Below are 27,538 nucleotides of genomic sequence, written 5' to 3'. Positions count from 1 at the left end.
GGACCCAGAGCAGCACATTTGTGGAGGGCTTTCCACTAGGATCTACACCTTCCCACTTGGCAGAAAGGCTTCTCAAATTTGTTCTTGGCCAATTAAAACATCAACTAGTCCTACTGGCTTCTTTGGAGAAAACATAAGTCACTAGGGAGAGTGGTTCATTTTGACACCTGTTCTTAGAAGTTAGGAAACACGTGGCTCAGGTTCTGCATCCTGCCCCTGCCTGAAGCCCACCAACGCGGGAGGTGCAGCAGACCCCACTCCTATGCGAGGAGTGGCTTCTGGAACCAAGGTCCAGGCAACACGGTGTTTGCCATAAAGATAGGAGACTTTCGTAACAGCAGCTTTTCGCTTGGAATGCTCACATTTCCCCTGTTCTGGCTTTCCATGTTCTCCCATCAACCCCGTCCCCAGCAGCCAAGTCTCTTCAACCCACAGCTTCTTGAAAGGGTTTCCACAGCCATTCTGGAATATTCTGCGTCCTCTGAAGAATGCTGTCGATTTGTTCACTGAGATGAACTTAGGTCAGATCCGTGGTCCTTGCACCATGCAACTGCAGAGTAAAGTGGCCCGGCCCTCAGGGCAGGCTCCCGGACTCTCTGTGGGTGTCAGGTATTTCAGACAGAAGGAATAGAAGGACAGAGTGCATACTCCTAATCTGCCACCAGCTTTTCCTAGAAACAAACCCATACTGGCACAGTCCATCACCCCTCCCCCAGAACACCCCTTCTCTTCCTCCACAGGGGTCCTGCACAGACACGGCACATCTGGAAGCATCCGTGGTTTGAGGTTTATATGTTGATCGCAACAGTCCTGGGCGGCTTCATTTTCACCCCTGGACATGGCTCCCAGGTAGGGTCACGCCCTGATCCCGTCGTTTCTCCCCTAGGGGGCACCCTCTGTGTACTGGGACTGTGGGCCTCAGGGACCCCTTTCTGCAGCTGCACCGGGACTTGTCCCGATGCCTGGTTTATACTCCGTGGGAGCCTCCCCACAATGTTGCCAACACTTCACGTGACTGAAGAGCCCAGTGTTCACTGTGACGTGTCCACCCGCCCCCAGGGAGGCCCTCTGACCCCATCTGCACGCCCCCTGTCCTGTCCTCCCTGGGAGGGGTTACGCCCAGTGCATTCCCCAGAGAAGGTGGTGCTGTCAGGCTAGCTACTCAGGCAGAATGGACCAGCATAGCTAACTCCCTGTCCCATCCTCAACCCACCCCTCCACCCCTCTGCCAGCTTGCCCTCCTGTATGCTCTGCCTCTGACGCAGATAAGGTTTTGAATTTAAAAAGCAAAGGCTTCTGTCATGGGAAAAAAAAAGAGGATCCGAAGGGACCAGAGAAAAGGCTCTGGAGTATGGCAGCTGGTCAAGAGGCTGCCTCACATTTCCTGCCAGCCCCCTGCACCCCCCACCCAGAGCCTGGGACAGGGAAGGGTGGCCAGGGTGGCCTAGAGCCACCATAGTGCCCACTCCACCCTGCCAGGCTCCCAGGCCACCAAAGTACAAGACTAGATAGCTTTGAATTTCAGATAAACAGGAAGTGGGTCGGTGTGGGGGTGTCCCATGGAGGTCCATAGAGAGCCCTTGCTGTGCACCCCTGACCTGGCATCTCTGGGCCCTGTCAGCCACAGCGCCTTGCCCAAGAACATCTCCTAGGGGCCTTGGTACATTTTGAGTGTAGAGAATGGAAGCTGGGCTTTGGGGTCTGTGCACCCATTTGCGACAGGGTCAATTGTGAGGGGGCTTCCGGCATCATCCCTGCAAACTCCTGCTCATCCTTCCTGCTCAAGTTCTGCTGTTACCCCTTCAGGGTCCCCGATCCTCTGGGTGGCAGCTGTCCCTCAACTGGCCCATGTCCAGGGCTCAGGGTCCTGGTTTCACGGGCCCCGAGGAGTCCCAAGAACAGGATGGAATCTGCAGGAGCCCCAGCCATCCAGGGCCTGGCACAGCACAGACTGAACCTGCTGGGAACGCAGGTCTCAGGCTGGACTCTGAGTGGATGTCACCTTGCACCCCCAACTGCAGGTAGACATCTGTGCCTGGGGGGCACCTGTTCCCCACTGGCCCTGTGGGGAACTGTGAGGGTAGCATGGAGGGGGAGTGGGGAGAAGAGGCAGCAGGGAGCCCAGGAAGGCATGCATGGGGGTGGGTTGGGAGGGGGTGCTTCACTGCTGGAGTGTGAGGGGCACCTAAGGTACGGGTGGGGGGTCTGAGGGCAGAGGGCAGGGAGGGAGCTCAGCTGCCCTGGGGAGACCGGAGGAGGAGTATAGACGACTCCAGGTATGGGGAACTGAAAGGAGACTGAGCCCCTAAAGAACAGGATCAGGCCAAGGAAGGGCTTTGGGGGCCCCATGAGGGGCTGTCTGTCTGTCCATCCACAGAGCACCTCAAGCCGGGATCTGGGGGAGTGACTCAGACCCTCCCCCAGTCTCCTTGGTCATAGCCCCCAGGCCTGGGCACCGCACAGAGGGCCTGGGCTGGAGGCCGCATGGTGAAAGCCGGGGCGGGTGTGGTGTCCAGGGCATCGGGGCTGAGGCCCGGTGGGGGCAGCAGGCGATACCTGTGGAGGAGACCAGCAAAGAGCAGGAACAGCTCTGACCTGGCCAGGCTCTCCCCTACACAGACGCGGCGGCCTGCAAAGGAAACCAAGGCACAGGCTGGGGGCTCCAGGTCTGCTCTTTGCAGGCTGTGCCAGGGAGCTGGCCAGTTTCCTAGAGTAGAGGGAGAGGGGAGTCTCTGGGGGGATGAGAGAGGGCTCAGAGTGGGGGCTATCTGAGAGCAAGGTCTGCAATAACCGGGATGCAGGCCAGCTCTGAGGCTACGGACAGTGGGAGGCCCAGCAGGCTTGAGCCTGAGCTTCCGAGGTCTCTGGTGACCAGGCTATGTGGGGGTGAGGGGCCCCATGCTGCCCCCACCTGTGAGGGCAGTGGATACCTGCAGAGAAAGGCAGGAAGGCTGCCCGCTTCACAAAGCGCCCCTCAGCATCCAGGAAGTGGCCGGGATTGAACTGGCGGGGGGTCTCCCACTGTGTCTTGTCCAGGAGCACAGAGCTCAGCAGGGGGATCACAGGCGTGCCCTGTGGGCAGTGCAGCAGGTGGGCCTGGCACCCCCTCCCCTGGGGGTGTGCACGGAGAGAGAGGGTCCCCCCAGGGGACTCCCAGCGGGGCCCACCCTGGCCCAGAGCAGAGGGAAGGAGGGATGGAGGGCCCTGCCCCCTGTCAGGGTCCAGGAGGGGGGTGCCCACCTTGGGGAGCAGGTAGCCGCCCAACTGAGTGTCAGCCGCCATACACCGAGGCATGTGGGGCAGGAGGGTAATGAACCTCTGGACCTCATGCAGCACAGCATTGGTGTAGGGCAGTGACCGCTGGTCCTCCAGCTGGGGGGCCCGCCCGGGCCCCAGCACACGGTCCAGCTCCTCCTGCACCCGGCCTGCAAGTGAGAGGGTAGGCGCCAGTGTCTCTGGGAGCCTTGAGCCTCTAGGCCCTGCCAGACCCCCACCCACCAAGCAGGTGGCTGTGCGCTGGGAAGGGAGGCTGGAGCTCACATTGCACACTTGGGTGTTTGCCCATCAGGAGGGCAGCCCACTGCAGTGTAGCCGATGTGGTTTCTGTGCCAGCCATGACCATGTCCAGGGTGCAGGCCACCATGTTGGCCTCGGCAAACAGGCCTTGGGGGTCTTTCCCCTGCAGAGGTGAGTTTGATGGGACTTAGCTAGAGGTTAGGCCCCATGGAGCCCCCTATCCAGCTCTGAGCTCAAAGAAAGGATGGAAAACAGACTTGCTGGGAAGGCACAGCCAAGTCCACTGAGCACCTACTATGTTCTGGGCTCACCACATCCTTGCAGCCACCTGTTGAGGCAGGCACTGCAAATGCCCATTTCACAGATGGGGAGACTGAGGCTCAGAGGGACCCCCCAGCTGGGAGGTGGAGGGGTTGGAGTAGGACCAGCATGAACCCCACCCCAACTCTAGGCCCCCAGATGCCCCCAGGCCTCTTAGGTGGTAGGGTGGATCTTGCCCATACCTGGCCCTGCTGAATCAAGGCATCCATGTAGCTCTGCACGGGGCCTCCCCCGGGCATGGAGGGCCGCCGCGCCTTTAGGAGGGTCCTCAGGATGGCTCGAACCTCCTCTATCTTCCGCAAGACTGGCCGGTGCAGCTGGAAGAGGGCCCCGAGCCAGGGGTAGATGTTGAACAGCTGAAGACAGAGGGCGAGACAGAAGCTGGGGTTAGGGTGGAGGCCCCAACCACACCCACACCCCACCCCACCCCCACCCCCGCAGGCACGTTCACCTGTCCAGGTCCCCTCCCCAGACGCAGCCCCAGACTCCAGGCAGGCAGCCTGGGTGGGTCCTGCCCGTGGCCACAAGAGGGCGCCCAGCTTCGTGTGCGGGGCCCCTGACCCTTCTGGTGGGAACAGCAGGGGGCGGGGTGAGGTTTGGGGGGGGTGGACTCCAGAGGGGACTCCCACAAAACCCTCTGTCCCAGGTCAGGAAGGGGGGCACCGCTGGACAGGCCACACACCTTGATGGGGTGATATCACTCCTGCAGACGGCTGTGGTCATGCCCGCCCTCCATCCACCAGAGCCAGTAGGATGGAGAGGGGGAGAGGGTTGCCTGTGTGGGAATAACTGAACCCTACTACCAATTGTTAAAAATGACTTTGCAAACCTCAGAGCCTCGGCTGACCCTGCTGTGAAAGGGGGGTCATGGCAGCGTTTGACCAGGTGGTCTGAGGGGCCAGCACGTGCCCATCATGTAGATATCTGCGGCTCTCGGGGGTGTGCCCCAGCGCAAATGCGCTCCCTGGATCGGATGACACAGAACGCCTCTGTGGTGAGGAGCTGGCACAGGGACAGAGGCTTGGGAACTTCTACTCCGACCTCTCTGCCCTCCAGCCTCCTGGGGCTGCCTGCTTCGGCCAGGAGGCCAAATCCTCCCGTCCAGAGGACGTCAGAGGCTCCTAGGACCGAAGCATGAGGGCCAGAGACTCTGTGGTCAGCCCTGGCCTCCTGCCCATGACCACGGGTCCATGAGAGGCCGGGAGCTATGACATCACCGTAAATGCACACACCACAAGCAGATGGATGCGCTTAGCGAGTTATCACACAAATGGTCATGACAGCAAATACCTCACATTTTGGGAAAGAGTGAAATGCATGTGCCCCTGGGAATTCTGAATGTCAGCAGGCCCAGTTCATGTCATTTCTGTGAAGAACTCGTTTTGGGTGGATGGTCCCTGGGTTTAAGGTCTGGGAGGACAGGACACATCGAGGGAAGACATGCTCAGTCCCCATCCCCACCTCTGAGCAGGTACGTCTGCTACTGATGGGCAGGTGTGGGAGGGGGCAGATGGGGACCCCTGTCCTATACCCCCCTCATGCCCAGAGGGCACAGGGGACTGGCCTGGGGTCACATGGCCAACTGCTGTCAGAAATAGGACAGGCCTTGGGCCTCCTGGCTCTTAGTCTGGTGCTGCTTTTGCAAGGTAGCAGCTCACCTATCTATGGCAGGGGCAGTGTTGAGACCACCCCCCACCCCAGTCTCAAGCCTGTGTTCAGCTCCCTGACCTCCACCCCAAGGCTGGGAGCAGCCACCTCTCACCTGCAGGCTGGGGGTCCCCAAGAGGACCATGACCTCATCGATCAGGCTCAGCAGGGACACAAACACAGGATCCTGGTAGTCGAACCGCCGGCCAAAGAGCAGTGTGAACGTGATGTTGGAGGGTGCCCAGCCGAGCAGGGCCAGGGGGAAGGGCTGACCTGGAGGAGTGGGGAGACAAGCCTTAGGGGGTGAGGGTCACCCTCCCCCCAGGAGTCTCCCTACCCCTACTCACCTCTGTAGCAGTCCAGCTGCCCCATAAGGCACCTCAGCTCCTGCAGGACGTTGTCAGCCATGGGCCCCCTGCCCACACCCAGGCCATGGAGGGTGCGTATGGTGAACTGGCGAGCGGCCCTCCAGCGTGCCCCTGACGAGAAGAAGATGCCTGCAGGCCAGAGGAGTTGCCCGTGAGCAGCCCGGGGTGATGCAGGCAGGGGGCAAGTTAGGGGCCTGGCCTGGGCCTCACCCTAGTGCTGAGCCTATTCTCCCAGGAGCTGACCTTGGCAAGCCGTGTCCATCTTGTTGTGTCTTGGTCCCCTGCCATGTGGACACTGTGTCCCTCCCCAGGACCCACACTGGGCACACTCTCCTGCTGCTCAGAGAGGCAGACCTCCCTCTCCCAGGGTCCAGGAACTCCCTTGCTCAGCTAGCCTCTGCCCCCTCCCACCCCGCGCCGCACACCTACCCCCACCTCCCTGGATGAGCTGGAAGATGGCGATGGGGGGCCGGTCAGCCAGCTCTGGCCCCGTGCCCACCAGGGCCTCCCTCACAGCCTCGTAGCCAGCCAGCACCACCGTCTTCTGGCGCCCCAAGTGGACAGTGAACACCGGCCCATACTGTTCTGAGAGCTGGTGGGGACAGGAAGGAATCAGCCAGAGGCCCCACCCCCAAGCTCCCTGTGGCCCCCCCCAGGTGCAGCCCGAGCAGGGTAGGCCCTGGGGAGACTCAGAGTTAGGGATGGCCCAGGCAGGGTCTGTAGAAACCGACCAGCAGTGAGCATGTGAGCAAAGGTGCAGGAGGTGTGTTTGGCTGGGGCCAGGTCCAGGGGGCAGTGTCCTGTTTGTTCCCGCTGAGCCCCCTCCCCCTCCATTCCAGGGGTAGGGGTGGGGGCTGCCAGTGGTGCTGGAAGTACGGTCATGGCTTTCTTTTCAGGGGAAACAGCAGAGAGGGCTCCTTGGGACCCCAAGACGAGGCAGGCAGTAGAAGGGGCTGTCTGCAGGGTGGCTTGCAGTAGAAGCCCGGGGTCAGCACAGGGAGCAGAGGCCCTGTCCCCGCTCAGTCCCCCTTCAGCATTGAAGCCCAGACAGACAGGAGCAGGGAGTGCCCAGGCCTCGACTGGCCAGCTTGTCCCACACGAACCCCCCTGCCCAGCCTGGAGGCGCAGAACCAGACTGCACGGCAAGGGCTGGCCTCTGGGGCCCCTGTGTGTGCCTGTTCCCCTTCTGTGCCTTCACACATGGGGAAACAGACCTGGAGGCAAGATGTGAGTTGCTGTCCATCACGTACACTGAGGGGTGGAGCCAGACCTGCCCTTCCCATCCACACCCACTCTAGTCCCCGAATGCGGGACAGTGCCCCTGGGCATGACACCAGGCCCAGCCTGAGAACGCTGGCACCCAGGGTGCTTCCTGCAGCAGCTCTCCTAAGAGGCCAAGGCTGCAGCCCCTTCCTCTCTACCCACATGCAGCGCCTGGGGGCCACCAGGCAGCCTCGAGGAGGGTTTTGGAAGCAGCAGCACTTCTGGTGAAGGAGGGTGGAGTGGTCGTGGGAGGCGTGCCTGGTTGGGGCACGGTTGGCTGGGCTGTACTTGTGGGGGCCAGGCCTGCACCTCCTTTACCCGTGGGCCTGCCATCTCCTGGCTGCAGGGCAGGGCGGCCTGCTTTCAGCATGTGGCCAGGACCGGCCAGCCGGAAGCCCAGGCTGCAAGCAGCCACATCCAGCAGGTGCCCCCTACCCTGTAAGCACAGTTGTGTGCCAGTCTAGCTTCCTTCCCTCGCTGGACCTCTGCTGCATGGTACTACTCCTGGGAGCACCTGCCTCTTCCCCTCCATTGCCACCAGTCCTGGCTCTCCTGTAAGCGTTCATCAAATGCTGTCCCCTCCAGGAGGCCCTCCTGGCCTGACACTCCTGGCCCTCTGTTCCTTAAATAGCCTATCTGCTTCCCTGTAGGACGGGATGTCTTTCTCTTCCCCAAGGCAGGATGGGCACGTAGGCCTGCTGTGTCCCCTACCAGGCCAGCGCCAGGCTGGGACACAAAATTCCTAACCCATAGGGATCCTGGAAAACAGGCTCAGCTTCCCCTGAGATGGGTCTGGGGTGTCCAGGTGGCAGGAGCCCAACCTGCCCTGACCTACCTCCATCAGTGACTGGTCCTGCTGTGACACACGCAGTAAGTGCAGGTTTCCTATGAGCGGCAGTGGGCGGGGCCCAGGGGGCCAGCGAGAGGCTGAGGAGGGGGTGCGGGTGCAGGTTCGGAGCAGCCCCCAGAGCCCCAGGAGCAGCAGGATCCCCAGGAGCAGCAGGGCCATGAGGACGGCAGGCGGCGAGGCCCCAGCTCCCCACCCTGTGCCTTATAGGCCGCTGGGAGGGCGTGCCAGTGCCTCACCCCCCCAACCCGAGAATGTGGACCTAGCAGTTTGCAGGGGACAGCCAGGCAGCTTAAAGTGACAGGCGTGTGTGGAATGTGGGGTCGCGTCTGTGGCACGGAGCCAGGGGGCCAGGGGCCGTCCAGGGGGCTGGCATCTAGGCCTCACGCTTGGGGCATTTTCATCCCTTGCCTGCCAGAGAGAGCACACCGTGGTGGCCAGTCCTCCCCTCCTGGCAGGGCTCTGCCTTCTGCCTCCGTCTCCCCATCAGAACTGGGGCTCGTGGGGCTTTGAGACACTCTAGCTCTGAGGGGAGCCCCGAGTCTCCCTCAGCAGGGCCCATGGAGTAAGATGTCCATGGAGACGCTGGTGATGGATGGTCCGTGAGGGTCCGCAGAGCAAATGCCCCAAATCCCAGGGCCTTCAAAGGCTGCCAGAGTGTCCTCTGTAGAGTCTCTGAGTGACAACCTGCTCCCTGGTGGCTTTGAGGGCACTGTCACCTGGAGCGGGAGGCACTGGCCTGGGCTGGGTGGGGCCAGGGGCTGGCTGGGTTTATGAGCCCCCCACCCCTTGTCTATCTGTACTGAACTCTGGTCCTCTCAACCCCGGTGCCCCGGCTGGGAGGGGAGGAGGCGCCACTGTGGAAAGGAGCCGTGAGCAGCGGGAGGGCTGCTGGCATCAGAAGTGGCTGGGCCTGCTCTGCGCCACCTGCACTGACATGAGGCAGCTGGAACCCTGTCCCCGCACTGGGCCCCTCGCGGTGGGGCCGTCCCCTGGGGATGCCGTCCATGCCCCTGCACGAACCCCAGCACCGAAGCAGCACCCCTTCCAGCCTCCATTTGCACACCTCCTGTATCAGGGTGCTTACTGTCTGTGGGCAGACTGTCCCGTTGCACAGCCACAGGCTGCGGTGAAGAAGGACAGCTCTCTCACAGCTGTGTCCCGATCATTTGGACTGAGTGCCAGGTCCAAGGCCGCTACTAGGTGCATAGGCTGCAGGTCCTGGATGCCTAGGACAGTCCACGTAATTGACCCAGCAAGCATTTATTGAGCACCTGTGTGTGCTAGGCTCCACCAGTAGCTAGGGCCACAGAAATTGGTGGTCAGGAATCCAGAAAGGGCCCCCCAGCAGAGACCCCCTCTGCAGCAGAGACCCACGTGGCAGTGGCTTTGCCACTGGAACACCTCGGGCATTGCAGCTGAGCATGTGAGTCACCAGGGGGAAGGGTATTCCAGGTCCTGGAAGCAGGAGCAAGCAAGGCGCTGGGTGGAGAGCTGTGGGAGGGGGTGAAGGCAAGAAGTCAGGGTCGGAGGTGGGGGCCTGTCCTCCATGGCCTCCTCCTTTGTGTGGGTGAGGCCTGGGCACCTATGAGCCACACTGGGTGTGAAGCCCACACTTCTTGGCAGCCACCTAGGAGCAGGCACTGTCCCCTGCAGGGTGTGGCTGTGTAGGCTGCGGGGGAGGGGGGAACGGAGGGGGGACTTTACCAAACCACCCGGCTTAGCCAGTTCTTGGCATTTTACCTGCAAGACCCTTTAGCGCCTGCTGACAGCCTAGCGGGGTCACCCCTATTTCTCAGAAGAGGAAGGGGGCCAGGTTTGAGGCGCTCGCAGCGCCCCCCCCACCTCTGGGTGTGCTGGGGGTGAGGGGCATCAGGGCAGGCCCCCCATAGCACCCACCACGGTGCTTTGCCGGTATCCCACCCAGCGGGGCAGGGGTGTGGTGGTGAGGGGTGCAGACTTGGGAACCAGACACATCGAGTCAGACTCCCAACCCTGTCCCATAGGCCCCCTGACCCTACTGGTGTTTCCTAGGATCTAGCATGGACAGAGCCAGCAGTGTGTGACTGGGGGACGCAGCACAGGCCCCTGTGCACGGGGTGAGCCCGCCCCGTGGGCCAGGCTCAGGTGAGGCCAGCCAGGTACTGGGAGCTTCTTAGAGCCCGGCCAGCAGGGTTGGAGTCAAATCTGGGCCCTGAGGGTAGAAGTAGGGGCTTGGCTGTGAATCTTTCTGGCAACCGTGAGTGTGAGCGTCAATTCTTTCACATCCAGGCCTCAGAAAGACGCAGCTGGGAGGGGACCCAGCAGAGTGCCCCTGCCACTGTCTGGGGACAGGCCTCTGGCTGGAGCCTCAGGAAGCCTACCTGGCAGGAGTCCTTTCCTATAAATGGAGGTAGAATTTATGCCCAGTGAAGTCCAGCCTTTTCAGGGTACGGTTCTGTAAGTTTTTACTAACTCCTATGGTCATGTGGCCACCCCCATGATCAAGATGTGGGGCAGTCCCATCCATCCCCCCAGATTCCCGTACCCCCCACGCTGATCCCTGCCCTGGTCCCCGCACCCCTGCACCTGTGTTCTGTTTCTACTGTTCCGCCTGAACCACATGTCATATCCATAGCAGCATGGGCAGTAGGGCTACAGGGTTCTCAGTATAGGATTCACATGGTAGCACGGGCCACGGGGCGATGGGGGTCATGGTGCAGGACTCCCAGGGTGGCACAGGCCAGGGCCCAGGAACCAGGGAAGGTTGGCAGAGTAATGAGTGCGAGAACGTCCATATCCTCATCCCTGGAACGTGTGAAAACACCAGGTTCCACACAAAGGGCATTAAGGTAGAAGGTGAACCGAATTTGCTGTCAGCTTATCCTAAGATAGGGAGACTGTCCTAGGTTGTCTGTGGGGCCCGGGAGGGTAGGAAGCGGTGGAGGTGAGCCAGAGCTGGGGCCCTGTGGGGACTTCTAGGGGCTGGCTGGGCTGCTCCAGGGTTGTGGGGAGAGCCGTGTCAGACTCTGACCTCAGGCATGATGTTGATGAACTTGTGTTTTCAAGTTTTGTGAATGAGGGCTCGAGAGTCAGAGGCCACAACTTGTGACCTGGCTTTGGAGTTGCACAGCTTTGTCACCTTGGGGTGGGGGGGTCCCGAGGCTGCCCCAGGTCCAAGGGGAAGGGCAAGGTTGTAGAAGGGTCTGTGGAGGACAGAGGTGGGGAGCAACTGTCCCATCTTCCCTCAGAGTCATCCCGCGTTCCCTGAGGGCTCAGGGTCCCTCTTCCCCGAGAGTGTGACCACTTCTGCTGTGTCCCCAAGGTCATGGGACTCAGATGCCCAAATGCCATGGACCCGCTGCTGGCCAGGCCTTGGGAAACCCTTCCCCACGACCTCCCAGGCCACCTGTCCTCCAGCTGCTCATCCGAGGCCCATCCTCAGCAACTTCTAGGGAGTGCCCACCAACACTGGGGACACATCCTGCTGAGGGCCCCAGTGGCCCCATAGCTCACACCTGTGTGACCCCTGGGGCTGCAGTGAAACCAAGAACCACAGCTGGGCATTTAGAACTCCCAGTAATACAGTCTGGCAGTCGGGACCAGAAGTCTGCACGGGGGCTCATGGGCCAGTTGGCTGCTTGAGGGCTCTCTGGAAGGACCTGGCCTGCCTCTCCCACCTGGCCCGCCATAGCCCATGGTGATTTCATCCCGGGATCCTCACCGCTCGCACAGAGATCGCTGGGCATGTCTTCTGCAGGGGCAACCAGTCAACCCACCACAGTGTCCAATAGGCTGTATCTCATGTGGAGGTGTTCCTGTGGATATTTATCCATTAAGCAGATGATGGACACACATCAGCGGGGGGTCTGTAGCCCACCAGCGACCTCCAGTGAAGTGAGCCTTCTCCTCGCCATGCCGCTCACTCATACGTCCTTCGACAGATACGCTGGCACCTGTGCTGCACCTGGTGCTGTGTGTGCCTGTTTGTGCTGGTTCTAATTTTATTCATGTGCAGCAAACAGCTCGTGTTCAAGCGAGTTTATATGTGCATGCAGCCATGAAACCTTCGCCAAGTTTGAGGGAGTGAACACCCCTGTCCACCCCGGAGTCTCCTCCCGCCCTTGTCTCCTTCCCTCTGTTCACTTGCTTTTTATTTTTGCGGTGACAGCGTGGCCGCATCAGACACCATACGGCTTCCTTGTCTCCTCTGCATTGTTCTGTCTCGTGGCCAAAAACATCCTGCTCAAAATACCTGTGTGCACATGTTGCAAAGGGTGCTGTCAAATCAGTTCCTAGAAAAAAAAAATCAGTTCCTAGAACCAGAATCCCCAAGCCAGGGGGCTGCTCCGCATTAGACTCAGCTGATTTTCGCCCCACGCCGGCAGGGCGTTGTGCCCACTGACCCCCGCGTGGCCTGGCTCTCCCCATGACCGCCCCTGTGGAGGCGGCTGGGAGGGGCCCTCGCTCACCGGCCCCTCTACAGCTGCTCCGGGTACTGCCCCCATCTGGTGCCAGTGCTGGGTGGGGGGCTGCTGGGATGTGCCCACGCCTCCAGCCCAGGCCAGCTTGCCAATTTTCTCAGCATAAAGAACAACTTTCAAGCTCAGCACTTCTGAGCTTCAGGGCTCTGCACATACCTCCTGGCTCCGCCACCTATGGGAACCTTCCTCCAAGGTTCATGGCGTCTGCCATGATTCTGTGCAGCGGGGACTCTTTGTAGGGGAAAAAAACCCAATCTGGCTGGAGTGGTGTACTGGGTGGAATGGCCTCCTGCCACAATCCATGTCTCCCTAGAACATCAGAATGGGCTCTTGTTTGGAAAGAGAATCTTTGTAGACATAACCAAGCTTAGATGAGGTCATCCCGGACTAGAGTGGCCCTAACTCCAATGTTGGGTGTCCTTAGCAGAGACAGAAGAGTAGAGGACATAGACACAGACAGAAGCCAGGTGACCCCGGAGGCCGAGATGTAGGCTGTGGCCATAAGCAGGGGATGTGGGGCAAGCAGGAGCTGCAAGAGGCGGGAAGGACCCTCCCCGAGAGCTGTGCAGGGAGCACAGCCCTGCCCACCTCAAGTTCAGCCTTCTGGCGTCCAGAGCCGGGGAGAAGAGGTTGCTGGTGGTTTGCCCCCTCCTCCGCCCCCCGTGTGTGGTGTTTGCAGCCCCAGGCTCAAATAAGCAGTGTTCAGGGTAACTCCCCAATACGCAGAAATAAGGCAAATGGGTGACACTGTGTCCCTTCATCGTACCCCTGAAGTCCTGGTCCAGCCAGCCTGACTGAGCACCATCCGACCCTCCCAGGCAGGGCCGTGTATGTGACTTACATTCACTATTGACCAGGCCCAGGTGCCCTCAAGCCAGACGTTCATTTGTAGGAAACTAAAAAGCTGCAAGTGATTGTTTTTCCTGTAAAAATGCAAATCACTTCTGTCTGGCAGAAAAGATAATCCCAAAGATTATGGTTTATTGCCCTGTAAGACATTAACCTGTTCCAGGTTCAGCTGAGCAATCTGATTCTGGCATCCTCTCTTTTCCTCTGACCAGATGTGGATATATCAGGGTTGGGGCGCCCTTCCTAGAACCAGCCTTGCCATCTGGCCAAATTCCTTCATCCATGTGTTAAATGAAACTGACATATGCACAGTTTATATTGTTCTGAGAACTATGTTTTCATCCTTTTGAAAAGTATACTTTTGCAGCAGAATTTATTAAAGTGAAAAGACCTATGACATCTAGTTTCAGGCAAAGTTGGATCCAGGAGCTATTCTCATGCTGTGATTTTGCCCTCCTCTCCATTGAGAGCAGGCTCCCGGCCCTTGCCTCTGGCTGGGGGCTCACGACCATGGTGGAGGTGGCCTCAGGCTGAGACCCACTGAGGTCGAGTGACCCCAGCTGATGTCAGGCAGGTCATTTCCACCAAGGCCAGCCCACACTGCAAATTCTTGAGCAAAGCCAACAATGGATGTTTTACACCAGTGAGTTGGGAATGTTTGTTACACGGTGCTAGATAGCTCACAAGCTGGCTGCATAACCTGGGGCAAGAAAGTCCTTTCCGTGTGAGATGAAGGTAAGAACACCTCCTGAACCAGGTTCATCCTTCAATACAACTAACAATGTCCTCTGTGTACCAGGCACTGTTCCAGGGGCCCCGTGCCAAACAGCCTCGCATGGAGCGGGGTTCCAGAAACATCAGTTACTCCCCCACTTTTTGTATCCATGTGCTGCAGATAAAAATCCAAACATCTCATACAAAGCAATAATCATTTGCCAGGTATAGACATGTCAATTAAAAGCTGGCTGTCACCTCTAGGTCGCTGGGCCTCCAGTGCTTCATTGGTCCCTCTAGGCTGTTGGAGGGAGAGGCCCAGGCCACCGGGGGGGCAGGGCTGTCCTTTTTACTGCTAACTGGCGTGATCTAGTCAAGTGGAAAAGTGCTATTTGCTGGGTAATAAAAGCGTCTTTTGTTCACTGCCCTGGAAACATATTAACGAATAACCCAGTGAGTGGCCCCTAGTTCTAGCGCTTGCAATAGTCGTTTATGTGACCACATCAAGCTGCAGTTTTCCTTTTGTAGTTTCTAGCGGGCCCAGAACACTGGGCTGATTCTGATCAAGGCCTCAACAATTGGAGTGGGCTTTCCCTGTGGACCCCCAACGGACCCCACTGGCATTCAGCGCCAGCACGGAGCTGAATGCAGCCGAATGCAACCTCAGGCACAGACATCCAGTGGTGCCTACTGAGGAGGTGCAGGCATGCTGGGGACCTGGCAAGGGGGCATCCAAGTTAGGCCTTGAGTAGGGGGCGCCCTGAGGTGGGGGCTGCGAGGACTCGTTGGCCTGGTACTTCTCTGCAAGGCCTTCAGGTGCTGGAACGGGCTCATTGGATCACATCAGGGTCTGGGGGAGGGGGAAGCGGGTGAGCTCTGTGGCTGAGGACCCAATCCGCTTAGGGCCTGGGACATGGTGGGCACACGCATGGGATGGAGGCATGGGTGCAGGCCGGAACTCTGGCAGAATCACAGAACACAGGTGCACACTTCCTCCCTCCACATGAAATCCAGAGGCCGGGTTTGGAGAAGAGGAGTAGTTGCCCAGGGTGCAGGGCTGTGGGCAGCTGTTCTTGGGAGAACTGGGGTCTCCACTTAGCCCTTTCACTGTTGTTGTGGTAGTAATCATAAGTGATTGCTGGAGCTGGAACCATTGTTGATGCACTTTCATTTCATCCTAGGCTGAGCTGCGTCCCCTGCCCCAAGTGAATTCAGATGTTGGCGACCTAACCCTCGATACCTAGGAGGTGACTTTGTTTGGAAATAAGGCTATGGCAGGGACACCTGGGTAGCCTAGTGGTTGAAAGTCTGCCTTCGGCTCAGGGCGTGATTCCAGGGTCCTCCGATGGAGTCCCGCATTGGGGTGCCTGCATGGAGCCTGCTTCTCCCTCTGCCTGTGTCTCTGCCTCTCTCTCTGTGTGTCTCTCATGAATAAATAAGTTAAATATTTAAAAAATAAAATAAATTTTGTTTATTTACTCATGAGACACACACACACACACACACACACACACACAGAGGCAGAGACACAGGCAGAGGGAAGCAGGCTCCATGCAGGGAGCCCAACGTGGAACTCGATCCTGGGTCTCCAGGATCATGCCCTGGGCTGCAGGTGGCGCTAAACTGCTGAGCCACCTGGGCTGCCCCAATAAATAAATTTAAAAAAAAAAAAAAAAAGGAAATAAGGCCATTGCAGATGTAATTAGGATGAAGTCCTTATAGTGGCCCCGCCCATCTGGCTGGTGTCCTTGTGAGGGGACATCTAGACACAGACACACAGGGGAGACCCCACAGGAGGGTGACAGCAGAGGCAGGGTGCATGCACCCACCCAGGAGCCCCAGGACTGCCGGTGACCATCCATAGTTTGGGCACAGACTGTGACAGGGTCTCCCCAGAACCTTGGGGGGAGCCAGACCCGCCACCCCTCTGTCTCAGACCTTGGACTGAGAGCTGATGGCAAGGACGCTTCTGCTGCTGGAGCCACTCAGTGTGTGGCCCTCACTCCCTCCTTATCAGGTAAGTCTCCCAGGTGCCTGGGGATGTGAGTGCACTTGCTCTTGGGCTTCTTGTGGACCGAAGCTGTGCGTCTGCTGGGCCTCTCTAGACTTGTTTCCGTATTATAAGGAAAGAACAACGGGTCTCTGCCACTGGGCTATTGTGAGGGTCAAATTGGAGAACAGCGGACAGCCCAGGGCATGATCCTGGAGACCCAGGATTGAGTCCCACATCAGGCTCCCTGCATAGAGCCTGCTTCTCCCTCTGTGTCTCTGCCTCTCTGTCTCTCTCTGTCTCTCACGAATAAATAAACAAAATCTTAAAAAAAAAATATTGGGGAAGCCTGGGTGGCTCAGCGGTTGAGCACTTGCCTTTGGTCCAGGGTGTGATCCTGGAGTCCCAGGATCAAGTCCCACGTCGGCTCCTTGCATGGATCCTGCTTCTCCCTCTGCCTGTGTCTGTGCCGTGCTCTCTCTGTCTCTGTTTCTCATAAATAAGTAAAAATATTTTTAAGATATAAATAAATTTTTAAAAAATTGGAGAACAGCCCGGATGGGAGCCTTTCACAGCCCGGCGGGGGCGGGGCCTGCGGCGGGGGCGGGGCCTGCGGCGGGGGCGGGGCCTGTCGCCCGGGGCCGCTAGCCGCTCGACGTGCTCGGCGCTCTCGCGGCTCCCGCTCGGCGCTCGGCCCGCCGCCCTTCGCACGCCGCGCTCCGCACCCCGGGGGGGCGTGCCAACATGTCGACGGCTATGAACTTTGGGTCCAAGACTTTCCAGCCCCGGCCCCCGGACAAGGGCAGCTTCCCGCTGGATCACTTCGGTGAGCGGCGGGCGGGCTCCCGCGCGGGGCCTCGGGTGCTGCGTGTCCTGGGGCGCCGTGCGGCCGGGTGGACCGTGGCGTCCGCCGGCGGTGCAGGGGGGAAACTGAGGCCCGGCGCGGCGGGCGGACGCGGACGTCACCCCGCGCGGGCGGGAGCGGGACCGGGCCCTGCAGGCCGGTAGCGGGGGCGGGTCTGGGGGGAGCCGGTGGAAGCCGAGACCCTGGGAGCGGACTGACGGGCCGCGCACGTTTTCCTACGAAACGTCCCCAGCCCGCTGTGGCGGGTGCTGGCCCGACCTGCACGCGGTGGGCGCGGCTTTCCCCCGCCTGCTGCCCGGCGAGCTGGGGCGGGGGCGGGGGGCCGAGAGCTGACCGGGGCGGCCATCCCAACCCCCCCCCCCCCCCCCGCCCGGTGTCCGCGCCAGGAGAAAACGCTGTCTCCATTCTCCTTCTAGGTGAATGCAAAAGCTTCAAGGAGAAGTTTATGAAGTGTCTCCGTGACAGCAAATTTGAAAATGCTTTGTGCAGAAAGGAATCAAAGGCCTATTTAGAATGCAGGATGGAGAGGCAAGTGCATGCTGACACATGTGACTTCTGGAACCTTCCGTGCCCCCGCTCCCAGGGGTCGTTGCAGCCTGGCTCGTTGAGTCCTGTGTCTTTCACAACTGCAGTGGAGGCCTGCCAGGTTTAGTGTACCAGAAGTTGTGTGGCAATCGGGGGAGTGGAGGGGGGCCCTCCCTCAGCGACTGCATTCCTCGGGGTATTTACTTTCCAAATTGGGGAGCTGCTGACCTGTCATGAAGGTTTCAGGATCGTACATCATGAAAATGCTGACTGAGCCAAAAGATTGAAGGTTGTGGGTACATGGTTTCTCTCTTTGACGTTCTCAGACCATAAACATGTTTTGTTCCCGGTGGGGTAGGTTCGGCCGCGCTTGAAATGTGACAGGGGAGACAATAGGCCATTTCAGAAATGATGAAAGACGAAGGATTTGTTCTGTCTTGAATGGAATTTACCAGAACTCACTTTTAAATAAAACAAATGTTTGCAACTTAGGATTCGTTGAGACTTTACTAAAAAGCCATTCTGGTCTCTGATGGGAGAAGCAGGTCATGTGTTGTTATGTGGTGGGGGTAGAACCTGTATTTCTGCTGTTTGATCCTTTCATTAGCTTGGTAAGGAATCCAGGCTTCAGACGGCTTTGTCTGAGGATTTGGGTTGACATAAACCAGTCCTGTTGGAGCCCTGTGTCTACTTTCCCATGACAAACTCAGACATTTCCCTCCAGACACCATCTTCTGTGTTTCTCAGCCCTACAGGTGTATGGAGGGCTGTCTGCAGACTCAGGGGGCCCTAGGAATGGGCCCCTCACGAAGGCCCTCACTCTGTCTTCTGAGTTGTTCAGGCTCCTAGGGGCTTAGATTGGAAGCGGGCCACCCCAAGTCCAGCTCTCACTATTAAGTAGCACATTACTGGGGCCCATGTGTTTAAGTTAACACGTCTTTTAAACATGGGAACCAAGTGAATTTCTTTTCAGTGCTGCGCACATTGGAGACAGTTTGAAGTTGGTCTCTGTCAGTGTGTGACGGTGTGAGCAGGTCCCTCGCCCCTCTGCAGGTCAGTCATCCCCGTGCCAGCCATGGTACCCAGCACACCACAGGCCACTGCTCCTGCTGGGAGTTGCTCCGGAGTCGGGCTCTCTGAGTCCCCAGAGAGGCTCCTGGCTTGCCTGGTGGAGGACCAGCAGAAGGGCCCTGTCTTTTCTCCCCATTTGACCCTGGGAGTGAGCTGCCTGCTGTCTGTGTGGCCTTGCCCTGCTGAGCACAGCTTCTGGAGGCCAGCCTCTCCTGAGGCCTGCTGAGGTTGGGGGTAGACAGAGGGGATGCAACTGACCACTCTGTGGGCTCTGTTATTTCAAGTGGCTTCACTGGCTGGTCAGGTGGCATTAAGATAAATAGGGGGTATGTGTGTGTTTCTGACTTGGTCAGTGATTTTGGCTGTAGACTTTTTTTTTGTTGTTTTTTTGTTTTGTTTTGTTTTTAAGATTTTATTTATTTATTCATGGGAGACCCAGAGAGAGAGAGAGAGGCAGAGGCAGAGGGAGAAGCATTCTCCATGCAGGGAGCCTAATGCAGGACTCAATCCCAGAACTCTGGGATCATGCCCTGAGCCAAAGGCAGATGCTTAACCACTGAGCCATCCAGGTGTCCCTTTTTGGATGATTTTTTTTTTATTTTTTTATTTTTTTTAAATTTTTATTTATTTATGATAGTCACAGAGAGAGAAAGAGAGGCAGAGACACAGGCAGAGAGAAGCAGGCTCCATACACCGGGAGCCCGACGTGGGAATCGATCCTGGGTCTCCAGGATCGTGCCCTAGGCCAAAGGCAGGCGCCAAACTGCTGCGCCACCCAGGGATCCCGGATGATTTTTTTTTTAAGATTTTATTTTATTTATCCATGAGCGACACAGAGAGAGAGACAGAGGCAGAGGGAGAAGCGGGCTCCACGCAGGGAACCCGATGTGGGACTCAATCCCGGGTCTCTAGGATCACACCCTGGGCTGCAGGCAGCACTAAACTGCACCACTGGGGCTGCCCTTGGATGGTTTTATTTTTTATTTATTTTTATTTTTATTTATTTTTAAAGATTTTACTTATTTATTCATGAAAGACACAGAGAGAGAGAAGCAGAGACACAGGCAGAGGGAGAAGCAGGCTCCCCATGCCGGGAGCCCGACGCGGGACTGGATCCCGGGTCTTCAGGATCAGGCCCTGAGCAGAAGGCCGCACTAAACTGCTGAGCCACCTGGGCTGCCCACCTTGGATGTTTTTAAATGAAAATCTGCAACCACCTGGATTCAATATCAAGATTTTGCACATTTGCTTCTCCTGCTTCTTACAGATTTCTTTTCTCTTTTGTGCTGAAATCACATATATGACTTACCAGTTCATGCTTCTGTATGCATCTTGTAAAAAACTGGACCATGCAAGCTTTGTTTTTTGAGATTTTATTTTTTAGAGAGAGCGCATGTGAGAGAGCGCACCAGCAGCGGGGGCAGAGGGGTAGGGAGAAGCAGATTCCTCGCTGAGCAGGGACCCCATTGTGGGGCTCCATCCCAGGACTGCAGGATCATGATCCGATCCAAAGGTAGATGCTTAATGGATTGAGCCACTCAGGCACCCCTGGACCACAGCAGGTTTTTAAAATTGCCTCAGGGCCTCTGGCCATTGTAGCCCAACATGGAAGTATGTGTGCTGTAGTAGCTGTGAACCACATTTTCTCACAGGAAGAGCTGTTAAATTTGGGATTATCTTGTTAATAGCAAATACAGGCACGATCTGTATTCTCAAGCCTCTAATCATCTCACTTTGATTCCCATGAGGTAGGGTGGGCAGTGGGGACGGTGCAGCCACATTCCAGAGTGCAGGTTCCTGTGAAGGATGGGCCTCCCGGCTGGGCTATAGAAAAACACAACAGATGGTTCTTGGCAAGTCTTGGGTTCAGGGGGAGACCAGCAGGTGCCGGTCATTATTGTTCTCATACCCTTGAAGAACACACTGTTGAAAAATTCTATTGCCCTAAGTCATGCACTTAATGCCTCTAAAAGGACGACACTGTAGGGGCACCTGGGAGGCTCACTGGTTGATTGTCTACCTTTGGCTCAGGTTGTGAACCTGGGGTCCTGGGATTGAGTCCTGCCCATAGGGAGCCTGCTTCTCCCTCTAAGTTTCTGCCTCTTTCTCTGTGTCTCTTGTGAATAAGTAAATAAAATCTTTAAAAATAAATAAATAAGTAAAAGAATGGCACTGTAGGGAACAGTTGAGAGTGATTTTGCTTTCCGTGAAGATTCCAGTGATCTCAGTGTCTCAGTCCCTAAAAAATTGGACTGGAAATGGGATGTTTTCTTTGGTCTCTTTCCTTATGCTAATGGGAGGCATTGAAATCATCCCTTTGGCTTTAGAACTTGCTAAATGTTGTATTTGTTGTTTTTTATGACTTTGCCAAGGAGCTGGATTTTATGAAGATTTACAGATTTGTAGAAAGGATATCTTGAATTATGTGTTATTTGGCTTCTAGCTTTTTCTTCCTCATTCCTCATTTGTTCCACTAATCATGAAGGTCCTTCCTTTCGGGCCAGTGTGTTTGGAGGAGCACGCCAGCCCACGTCACGGTCTGTAGTGGGAAGTCTGACATGGCTCCCATGGGGCTGCATTCGGGGCATGGACAGGCTCCATTCCTTATGGAGGCTCCAGGGCAGAATTACTTCCTGCCGTTTCCAGCTTCTAGAGGTGTCCATGCTCCTGGACTCATGCCCCCCACCTTCTCTAAGCCGGCGATGGTGTATTTATTTGAACCTTCCTTTCTTCCCATCTGTCCCTGATTTTAAGGATTCCTGTGATGATGTTGTGTCCTGGTAATGTCACTCTCAGAATTGGCCAGTTTGCAGCTGTAGTTCCAGCTCTAACCCGATTTCCCCTCTACTGTGGAGGGCGACAGTCCCAGGCTCCAGCAATGAGGGTGTCGTCTGCAGACCACAGTGAGGTCTGAGAGAGGTCAGTTCTAAGAACTGTTGGCCAGATGTCTTCTTTTGCCAAGATGTGTGAAAAAGTATCATTGTTTCCTCACTTGGTTTAAGGAGTAGCACTTGTATCCCATTGCTATAGAATTTAATCTGCTTCTAGATTAAATTGTACTGACAAGGTTTGCAGTTCTAGGTTTGGTGACCTCCACCAGCTCTCTGGGTATGGCTATGCTGGGTCAGGGGGGTGGGGCAGGGGCAGCACAGCTTGGTGGCGGTGGGGTGGCGAATGGGCCTGCACCCCACGTGAGCTGGCATGGAGCCTTCTTTACCAGGACACGTGCCCAGGCATATGGGACTTCCTGCTGCTCTTCCACTGGTGCCCCAGCCGCAGGCATTCACTGGTGCCCACAGAGTAAACCCAGCATCTTGTGGCCTTGGCTCTCCACTTCCCGGCTCCATGTCCCTTTCCCCTGGAACTTCCTGGTTCTCTAGATGGGAGAGGGAGCTCAGGTGACTGTGGGTGTCTGTCAGGTCTTAGCGTTTGCTGGCCTCGGTCCTGCTGTATTGTGTGGAGTAGCTGTTGGAGGGCAGCACGCCTGCTTCAGCTCTGTACCCTGCTGCTTTGGACACAGTGCATGCAGGAAGTGCCTGGCGCTTGTGGAGATGCCTGAGCCTTCTGCTCCAAACCCCATTCCTACGATGCAGAGAGAAAGGCCCACGGGGCCACTTAGCTCACCTGGGATGCTAGGCGGGTATTGCAGGGGTCACAGCGCCCAGACAGCAGCGAGGCCCCTCCTCAGGGCTTGTCTAGCTTGTCCACCTCTTCTAGGGACACAGTCAGATAACGCAGTCAGCCTGGCCTACACGTGGACTTTTTAAGTGGATTCTAGCTTTTCGTGATGGAAATTGCCAAGCACCCACGCAGGTAAAGGGACAGAGTCCCCCAGTGCAGGCAACTTCCCCACTCCCGCCTCCACTGCTGGAGCCATTGAGGGCACATCCCCTCGCTCCCATTGTCTAAACAGTCATATTTTGTTCTTTTAACGGGGACGGCCTAGGGAGCCCTTATGAAGTTCAGATTGAGATCATCTCCCTGGGGATCCCTGGGTGGCTCAGTGGTTTAACACCTGCCTTCAGCCCACGGCGTGATTCTGGGGTCCCAGGATCGAGGCCCACATCGGGCTCCTTGCATGGAGCCTGCTTCTCCCTCTGCCTGTGTCTCTGCCTCTCTCTCTGGGTCTCTCATGAATAAATAAATAAGATCTTAAAAAAAAAAAAAAAAAAAAAGATCATCTCCCTGCAAGGTTTCGTCTTTCTGCCGAAGTGTGGCCCACTTGCACTAGGCCCCCCAGAACCTGCAGAAAGTGGCTTGTCTGACCAGGTGACTTGCGATGTCCCACGGTTCCCAGCATGCTGGCTGAACTTGGCTGCCTGTGCTGGGCAGCGGGGCTGGCCAGGGAAAGGTATGGAGGCTCAGTGGTGGGAGCCTGGACACTGTGTGTTAAGTGATGATGGCCAGTGTCATGGGTGACCCATGTGCCAGCTGAGCCTGGTGGTTCCTGTGGGGATGCTGTGCTCCCACCGGCAAGGAGGACAGACAGATGGCCTCTGAGAGTTAGGATCAACCCACCCCTGCCCCCAAAACAAAACAGAATGAAACTCCACCCTCTCTTTCCCCAGAATTGTAGGCAGTGGGAAGCCAGATAGGGGAGACTTTGGAGCTCAGCAGGCGCTCTGTGTGGGGCATCCCCATCTTTGTGGGCCTGTGCAGGGCCTGGGGCAAGAGTGAGATGACATGGGGCCCACACACCAAGTGTCCCAAGTGTTTCTGAGTTGCAAGTAAAGCTAAGGAATGCAGTGACCCTTGAACAGCATGCATGTGAACTGCACGGGCGTACTTACATGCAGACTTTTTTCGTAAATGCAGTACATACAGTATCATAAATATGTTTCTTCCTTGTGATTTTCTTTATAACATTTTGTTTCTCTGGCTTACCTTTTATTAGGGTTCACTTATGTCATAGCTAAGGCTTCTGGTCAGTGGTATGCTATTGGTCTTTATGCTTTTGTGGGGCCAGGAGTTAAGGGGTTCAGCTGCATGGGTGGTCAGTGCCCCTAACTCTTGCATTGTTCAGGGTCATTTGTACCAGATACGGTCTGTCCTTTGTGCACTTGTCTTCTTGAGTCTTCACTGGGACCTAGAAGCCATGTGGGGTTGGAGCCCTTGCACGCCTCACACGTCTGCTCCATACTGGCACCTTGGGGAGCATCTCTGTGGTCTGCCTTCTCCCTTCAGAGCTGCACCCTGCAGCTGGGGGGCTTTGTGCACCGTCCACCAGTGGTTATCCCTCGTGGGTCCAGAGGTGCAGGTGTCAGAGGAAAAGGGCGCAAGGAGCCCCTCAGGGGCCTTGGGGCCAGGTCCGGCAGTGTCCTGGCTCTGGGCAGCCCCCAGACCTGTGGTTGGACGGGATGGGAGTGAACGCACAGGCGTTGTGCAGACCGTGCTCTTCGTTTTCTTCACTTCTTATAGGCAGCTGATGGCCCAAGAACCACTGGAAAAACTGGGATTTGGAGATTTGACCGATGGAAAACCAAAGGCAGAAACCAACTCTTGATGGAGAGAAGACCTCCTGCTGCCAGGTGGTCCAGAATGGAGCATGTCAACAGTTTACAGTTAGGTGCTGTGACGGAGAGGATTCCAGAACGCCCTCCTTGACAGACACATCTTGACTTTTTTTTTTTTTTTTTTTTTAATGTGACACATCTTGACTTGATGTTTCCCAGGTTATTTTGAAAACTGACTGGCTTTTAGATCTCATTTCCCCCCAGTAGCGTTAGGTTTTATCTTTACATGGTGTGTGGCAGAGTTCCTGAGGAGACCATGGTGGGCAGGAGGTGGGAGTGCAGAGTCGCGGCTGCTTGGTGTAGGGACACGCGGTGTACATGACACGTGTGGTACTGTGTGTAGCTTCTCAGTGCTGGCGTGCTGTGTGCTGTCAGCTCCGGCCTCTGCCACAGACGCAGACATTGCCAGAAATCAAGCCTTTCCCTGGCAAACTGGTTTCCTTTTTGTGCTCTTGTGTGCTGGTTCATTTCCAATTTTTGAACAAAATACAGAATATGAACTTGGAAAGGAGAGATCATCTGCCTTTTGACGTATTTGACTTGGTAACGTTTTTCTGGTAATGCCCGAACACGAGGTACCTTTTAACCACAGGTCATTTTCTGACCTGTGTGGACTGAATTTATAAAACTAGTTTAATCACAATGACCAGACTAATGTAACTGAGGAACAGGTGTCAGGACACATGTAGTTTGCCTTACATACGTGATCTCCTGTGTCTCCCTTTGGAAGAACACCCATGCTAACGTATCATCTGGCAGAGGCTTCTAGGGCCTCTGAGCATGTTTCAGAGCGACAGACCTGGTGCCACAGCCCACAGCGCTGATGTTTGGGCAGCCGCCACAATTGCCTGAGGTTGTTTGAACCTCACAGGTATCCAAACCTCCAGCCAGGATTTCTGGGTAGTTTGATAGTGGCCAAGGTTCAGATCCACGAACAGAGTGCCACACGTGTGTGTGTGTGGGGGGTCGGGGCCCAGCACTGCCTTCCCTGGCTCTCGGACAATGACCCTAGTGGGGACAGCCAGCCACGACTCAGGCCTGGGCTCCCAAAAGTCACCACTGCCCCCTCCTTGGCTGTGGTGGTAGAGGCGTGTCCGTGTCCACTCTCTGCCTTTAGATCCCTGTGTGTGCAGTCCTTCCATGGTGGATGCCTCTTGGCTTCGACCCTCCCTGAAGGAAACCACTCCACAGCTTTTCCATTTCCATAGTGTTCACTCTGCACCGTTCACCCGTGAGTAGTAGCAGTGCCTACTCCCCTCTGCGGTGTGTCACTGTTGGGACATAGTCTCTGTCTTTCACTGGAATTGTGCTACAGATCTTTTTCATGTTACTGCCCAGCTTATGAAAGGGCTTGGCTTTTATCACCAAACCAAGATGAGCCATGAAACTAGTTTGTGTTTGCTAACCATACAGAATTACATGTGCACCAGGTTATTGATATGGCATCATTTATCATTGCAAAACACTAGAGTGACCCAAATCCCCATGCGTACAAGTCTTGGCGGACTGTGGCTCATCCATATCGTGGGGTTCAGTGGGGTTGAGGGGTGGGTTCTGAAGTGACATAGCTGACCTCACACTATAGGCGGCATGTACACGAGAGAGAGGGGCAGACTCTAGAAGCATCTGTTGTAACGTTAGTAAGGAAGACGGGAAACTATTAAGTATCTGTGTGTTTGTGCAGACATGAAATTGAGGAAGGACATGCCAGCCGCTAAAGAGAATGGTCTCCTGCATGCAGTGTAGCTCTGACTGTAAGCTGCATCCTGTTCCATGTGCTCAGAAATAATGCAGCTATGGGGGACCCCACATGCAGCTGCAGTGGCAGCCCAGCCAGACATACATGTGGTTCCTGCCGTGGTAGGGGTGGGACAGAATGTGCCCAGCAGCTGTGGAAAGCAGAAGTTCGACGAGCTGGGGATGAGAAGACAGGTTCTAATCTCTGGCCAGAAAGTTTGCTTTCATCGGCTCTGAAAGCGAGCATTCTAGGACTGGAGAACTGGGGAGTGTGGGGAAGAGCCGGGTCTTGGGAGTCCTGGTCATGTCACAGAGAAGGTGGCTGGACAGAGAGACGGATTTAGGTGTGTGAGTGTATCAGGGCGCGCGCACACATCGGGGGGGCCTCAGGCCATGACACCTGTAGCAGGTACACCCTTGAGCCATGTAGGGCTGGAGCACCGCTCCCGACAGCCGGAACCAGGCTCCAGAAGGGACGGGGAAATCCAACCTGAGCTTGGACCGTTTTGTGTCAGAAAATAAGGAATTTCTGGAAATAAAATGGGGGCTTGTTGAAAGAACACGGTCCCCACCACGGAGCCACACCTGGGCCACTTTGAGCAACAGAGTGTTGTACTGGGCTCTAGTCTCCAGAATAAATGTTTTCAAGTCTGCACTGATGCGAGAGTAACTACAGGAATGCACTTGTCTGCGGGACAGAGACAGCTCCTGGCAGTGGCCAGCCCAGTGCAGAAGCGGCGGTGGAGACAGCAGTCACACTGCAGTGGCAAGGGGTGTGGATGAGAACCCATGGGGTCCTGGAGTCGGGGCCCAGTGTGTTTGCCTTGTCTGGGGGCCACCCCTAGGGCACTCAGGGATTCCCAAGGGAGCAGTAGAGACAACTGTGCTCACCACTTGGTGACCTGCCCAGTGTCCCCTCTCTGATGCCCTCCTGGAGTTTATCTCAGCCTAGTGAGCAGACCCCAGAATAAACAGACTTTCTGTGGAGTGAAGGCCAGTGCTCTTCACAAGTATCAGGGTCCTGAGACAAAAACTGTGTTGAGGAGGGGTCCAAGGAGACAGACTGGCTGCCACGAGGGCCCTGGGCCAGGAAGGACGGTGGCCAGCAGCTGATTACCAGGATCCTTGGTTCTTGTGCCGTGATTATGTAAAATGTTATTTGGGGAAGCTGGGCATATGAACTCTGTCTTATTTTTGCCAATTTTTGGAAGTCTAAAATTATTTCAAAATGAAAAAAGTATTTTGCATTAAACTGTGTGATTGAACTTTCCATGTGTGTGGTTGAGTAAATTCTCTTTCTGAAGTGCATCCAGTGGATTTTGAAGCAGGTGATGTGACAAGTAGTTTCAGCAAGTGGGGGAGGAAGCATGGGAGGAGAAGTAGCCCGGTGCCATCGTGCAGATGGCTGACCTCTTTACCACAGGGCGGCCACTTCCTGGTGCGGCCTTTGATTTTCCAGATCTGAGTTGCTAGCAGCCTGGAGTGTGGAGTACAGACACCCTGCCCATGCCAGAGCACCGCACCTGGTCCTCCCCCTTGCTCCATCCAGTAAAGCACCCACACTTGTTGCAGAAAGCCAACAGTGGTATTCAGAGGTGCCCAAAGACAACTTCGAGAATGTTTTCCTGGTCGCCCAGGCACATAGCTGCCACCCCAAAGATGAGCCCCTGGGGTGGGGCATGCTGGTTGTACCACAGCCTCAGCCACACGAGTGCATCCAGGAGTGCTTGGGGTCTAGCACTGGGGTTCCCTCCGCCCAGCTGTCCCACCATCAAGAGCAAGACTCCCCTCTGTGAAATGTCCTGTGTTCCCTTAAGTCGCCCAGACCCAGGGGTGTAAACAATATGAA

At 56.4% G+C, this 27,538-nt stretch overlaps 3 protein-coding genes and 1 long non-coding RNA gene across 17 annotated transcripts in view; 2 read left to right on the top strand and 2 right to left on the bottom strand.

Annotated features, from left to right (window-relative positions):
* The window catches only part of CHLSN (cholesin), a 148,328-nt gene extending 132,612 nt beyond the window's left edge, over positions 1-15,716 (top strand). For 9 of the 13 annotated variants that reach the window (XM_072836689.1, XM_072836680.1, XM_072836677.1 and 6 more), the window contains 3 exons: positions 741-849; positions 1,807-2,021; positions 15,170-15,716. In XM_072836689.1, coding sequence (XP_072692790.1) covers positions 741-785 — 45 coding nt within the window. In that variant the 3' untranslated portion in view covers positions 786-849; positions 1,807-2,021; positions 15,170-15,716. Of the gene's footprint in view, positions 1-740; positions 2,022-15,169 lie in introns of all 13 variants that reach the window. The other 4 variants (XM_072836678.1, XM_072836685.1, XM_072836682.1 and 1 more) reach the window with 2 other exon arrangements.
* Positions 328-8,149, bottom strand: CYP2W1 (cytochrome P450 family 2 subfamily W member 1). Of its 2 annotated transcripts, XM_072836660.1 has the most exons (9): positions 7,951-8,149; positions 6,282-6,444; positions 5,832-5,981; positions 5,600-5,757; positions 4,020-4,193; positions 3,541-3,679; positions 3,241-3,425; positions 2,931-3,072; positions 328-2,629 (listed from the first exon to the last, which is right to left on the bottom strand). In XM_072836660.1, the coding sequence occupies exons 1-9, from the start codon at positions 8,122-8,124 to the stop codon at positions 2,409-2,411; spliced, it is 1,506 nt and encodes a 501-aa protein (XP_072692761.1). In that variant the 5' UTR covers positions 8,125-8,149; the 3' UTR covers positions 328-2,408. The 2 variants fall into 2 exon arrangements, with proteins under 2 accessions (XP_072692761.1, XP_072692760.1); XM_072836659.1 differs by having other exon boundaries at positions 2,931-3,425.
* On the bottom strand, positions 10,534-16,722 carry LOC140638785 (uncharacterized). The gene is made up of 3 exons (XR_012035753.1): positions 16,352-16,722; positions 12,582-12,730; positions 10,534-12,236 (listed from the first exon to the last, which is right to left on the bottom strand). It is a non-coding gene; the product is annotated as an uncharacterized lncRNA (long non-coding RNA).
* Positions 16,648-26,959, top strand: COX19 (cytochrome c oxidase assembly factor COX19). The gene is made up of 3 exons (XM_072836697.1): positions 16,648-16,804; positions 17,260-17,375; positions 23,862-26,959. The coding sequence occupies exons 1-3, from the start codon at positions 16,723-16,725 to the stop codon at positions 23,940-23,942; spliced, it is 279 nt and encodes a 92-aa protein (XP_072692798.1). The 5' UTR covers positions 16,648-16,722; the 3' UTR covers positions 23,943-26,959.
* The last annotated feature ends 579 nt before the right edge of the window (positions 26,960-27,538 follow it).

This window comes from Canis lupus, chromosome 8 (assembly GCF_048164855.1).
Source record: "Canis lupus baileyi chromosome 8, mCanLup2.hap1, whole genome shotgun sequence".
In the NCBI taxonomy this organism is placed as follows: domain Eukaryota; kingdom Metazoa; phylum Chordata; class Mammalia; order Carnivora; family Canidae; genus Canis; species Canis lupus.
The sequence above is the reverse complement of the archived record's forward strand: the minus strand, read 5'-3'. Positions and strand labels throughout refer to the sequence as shown.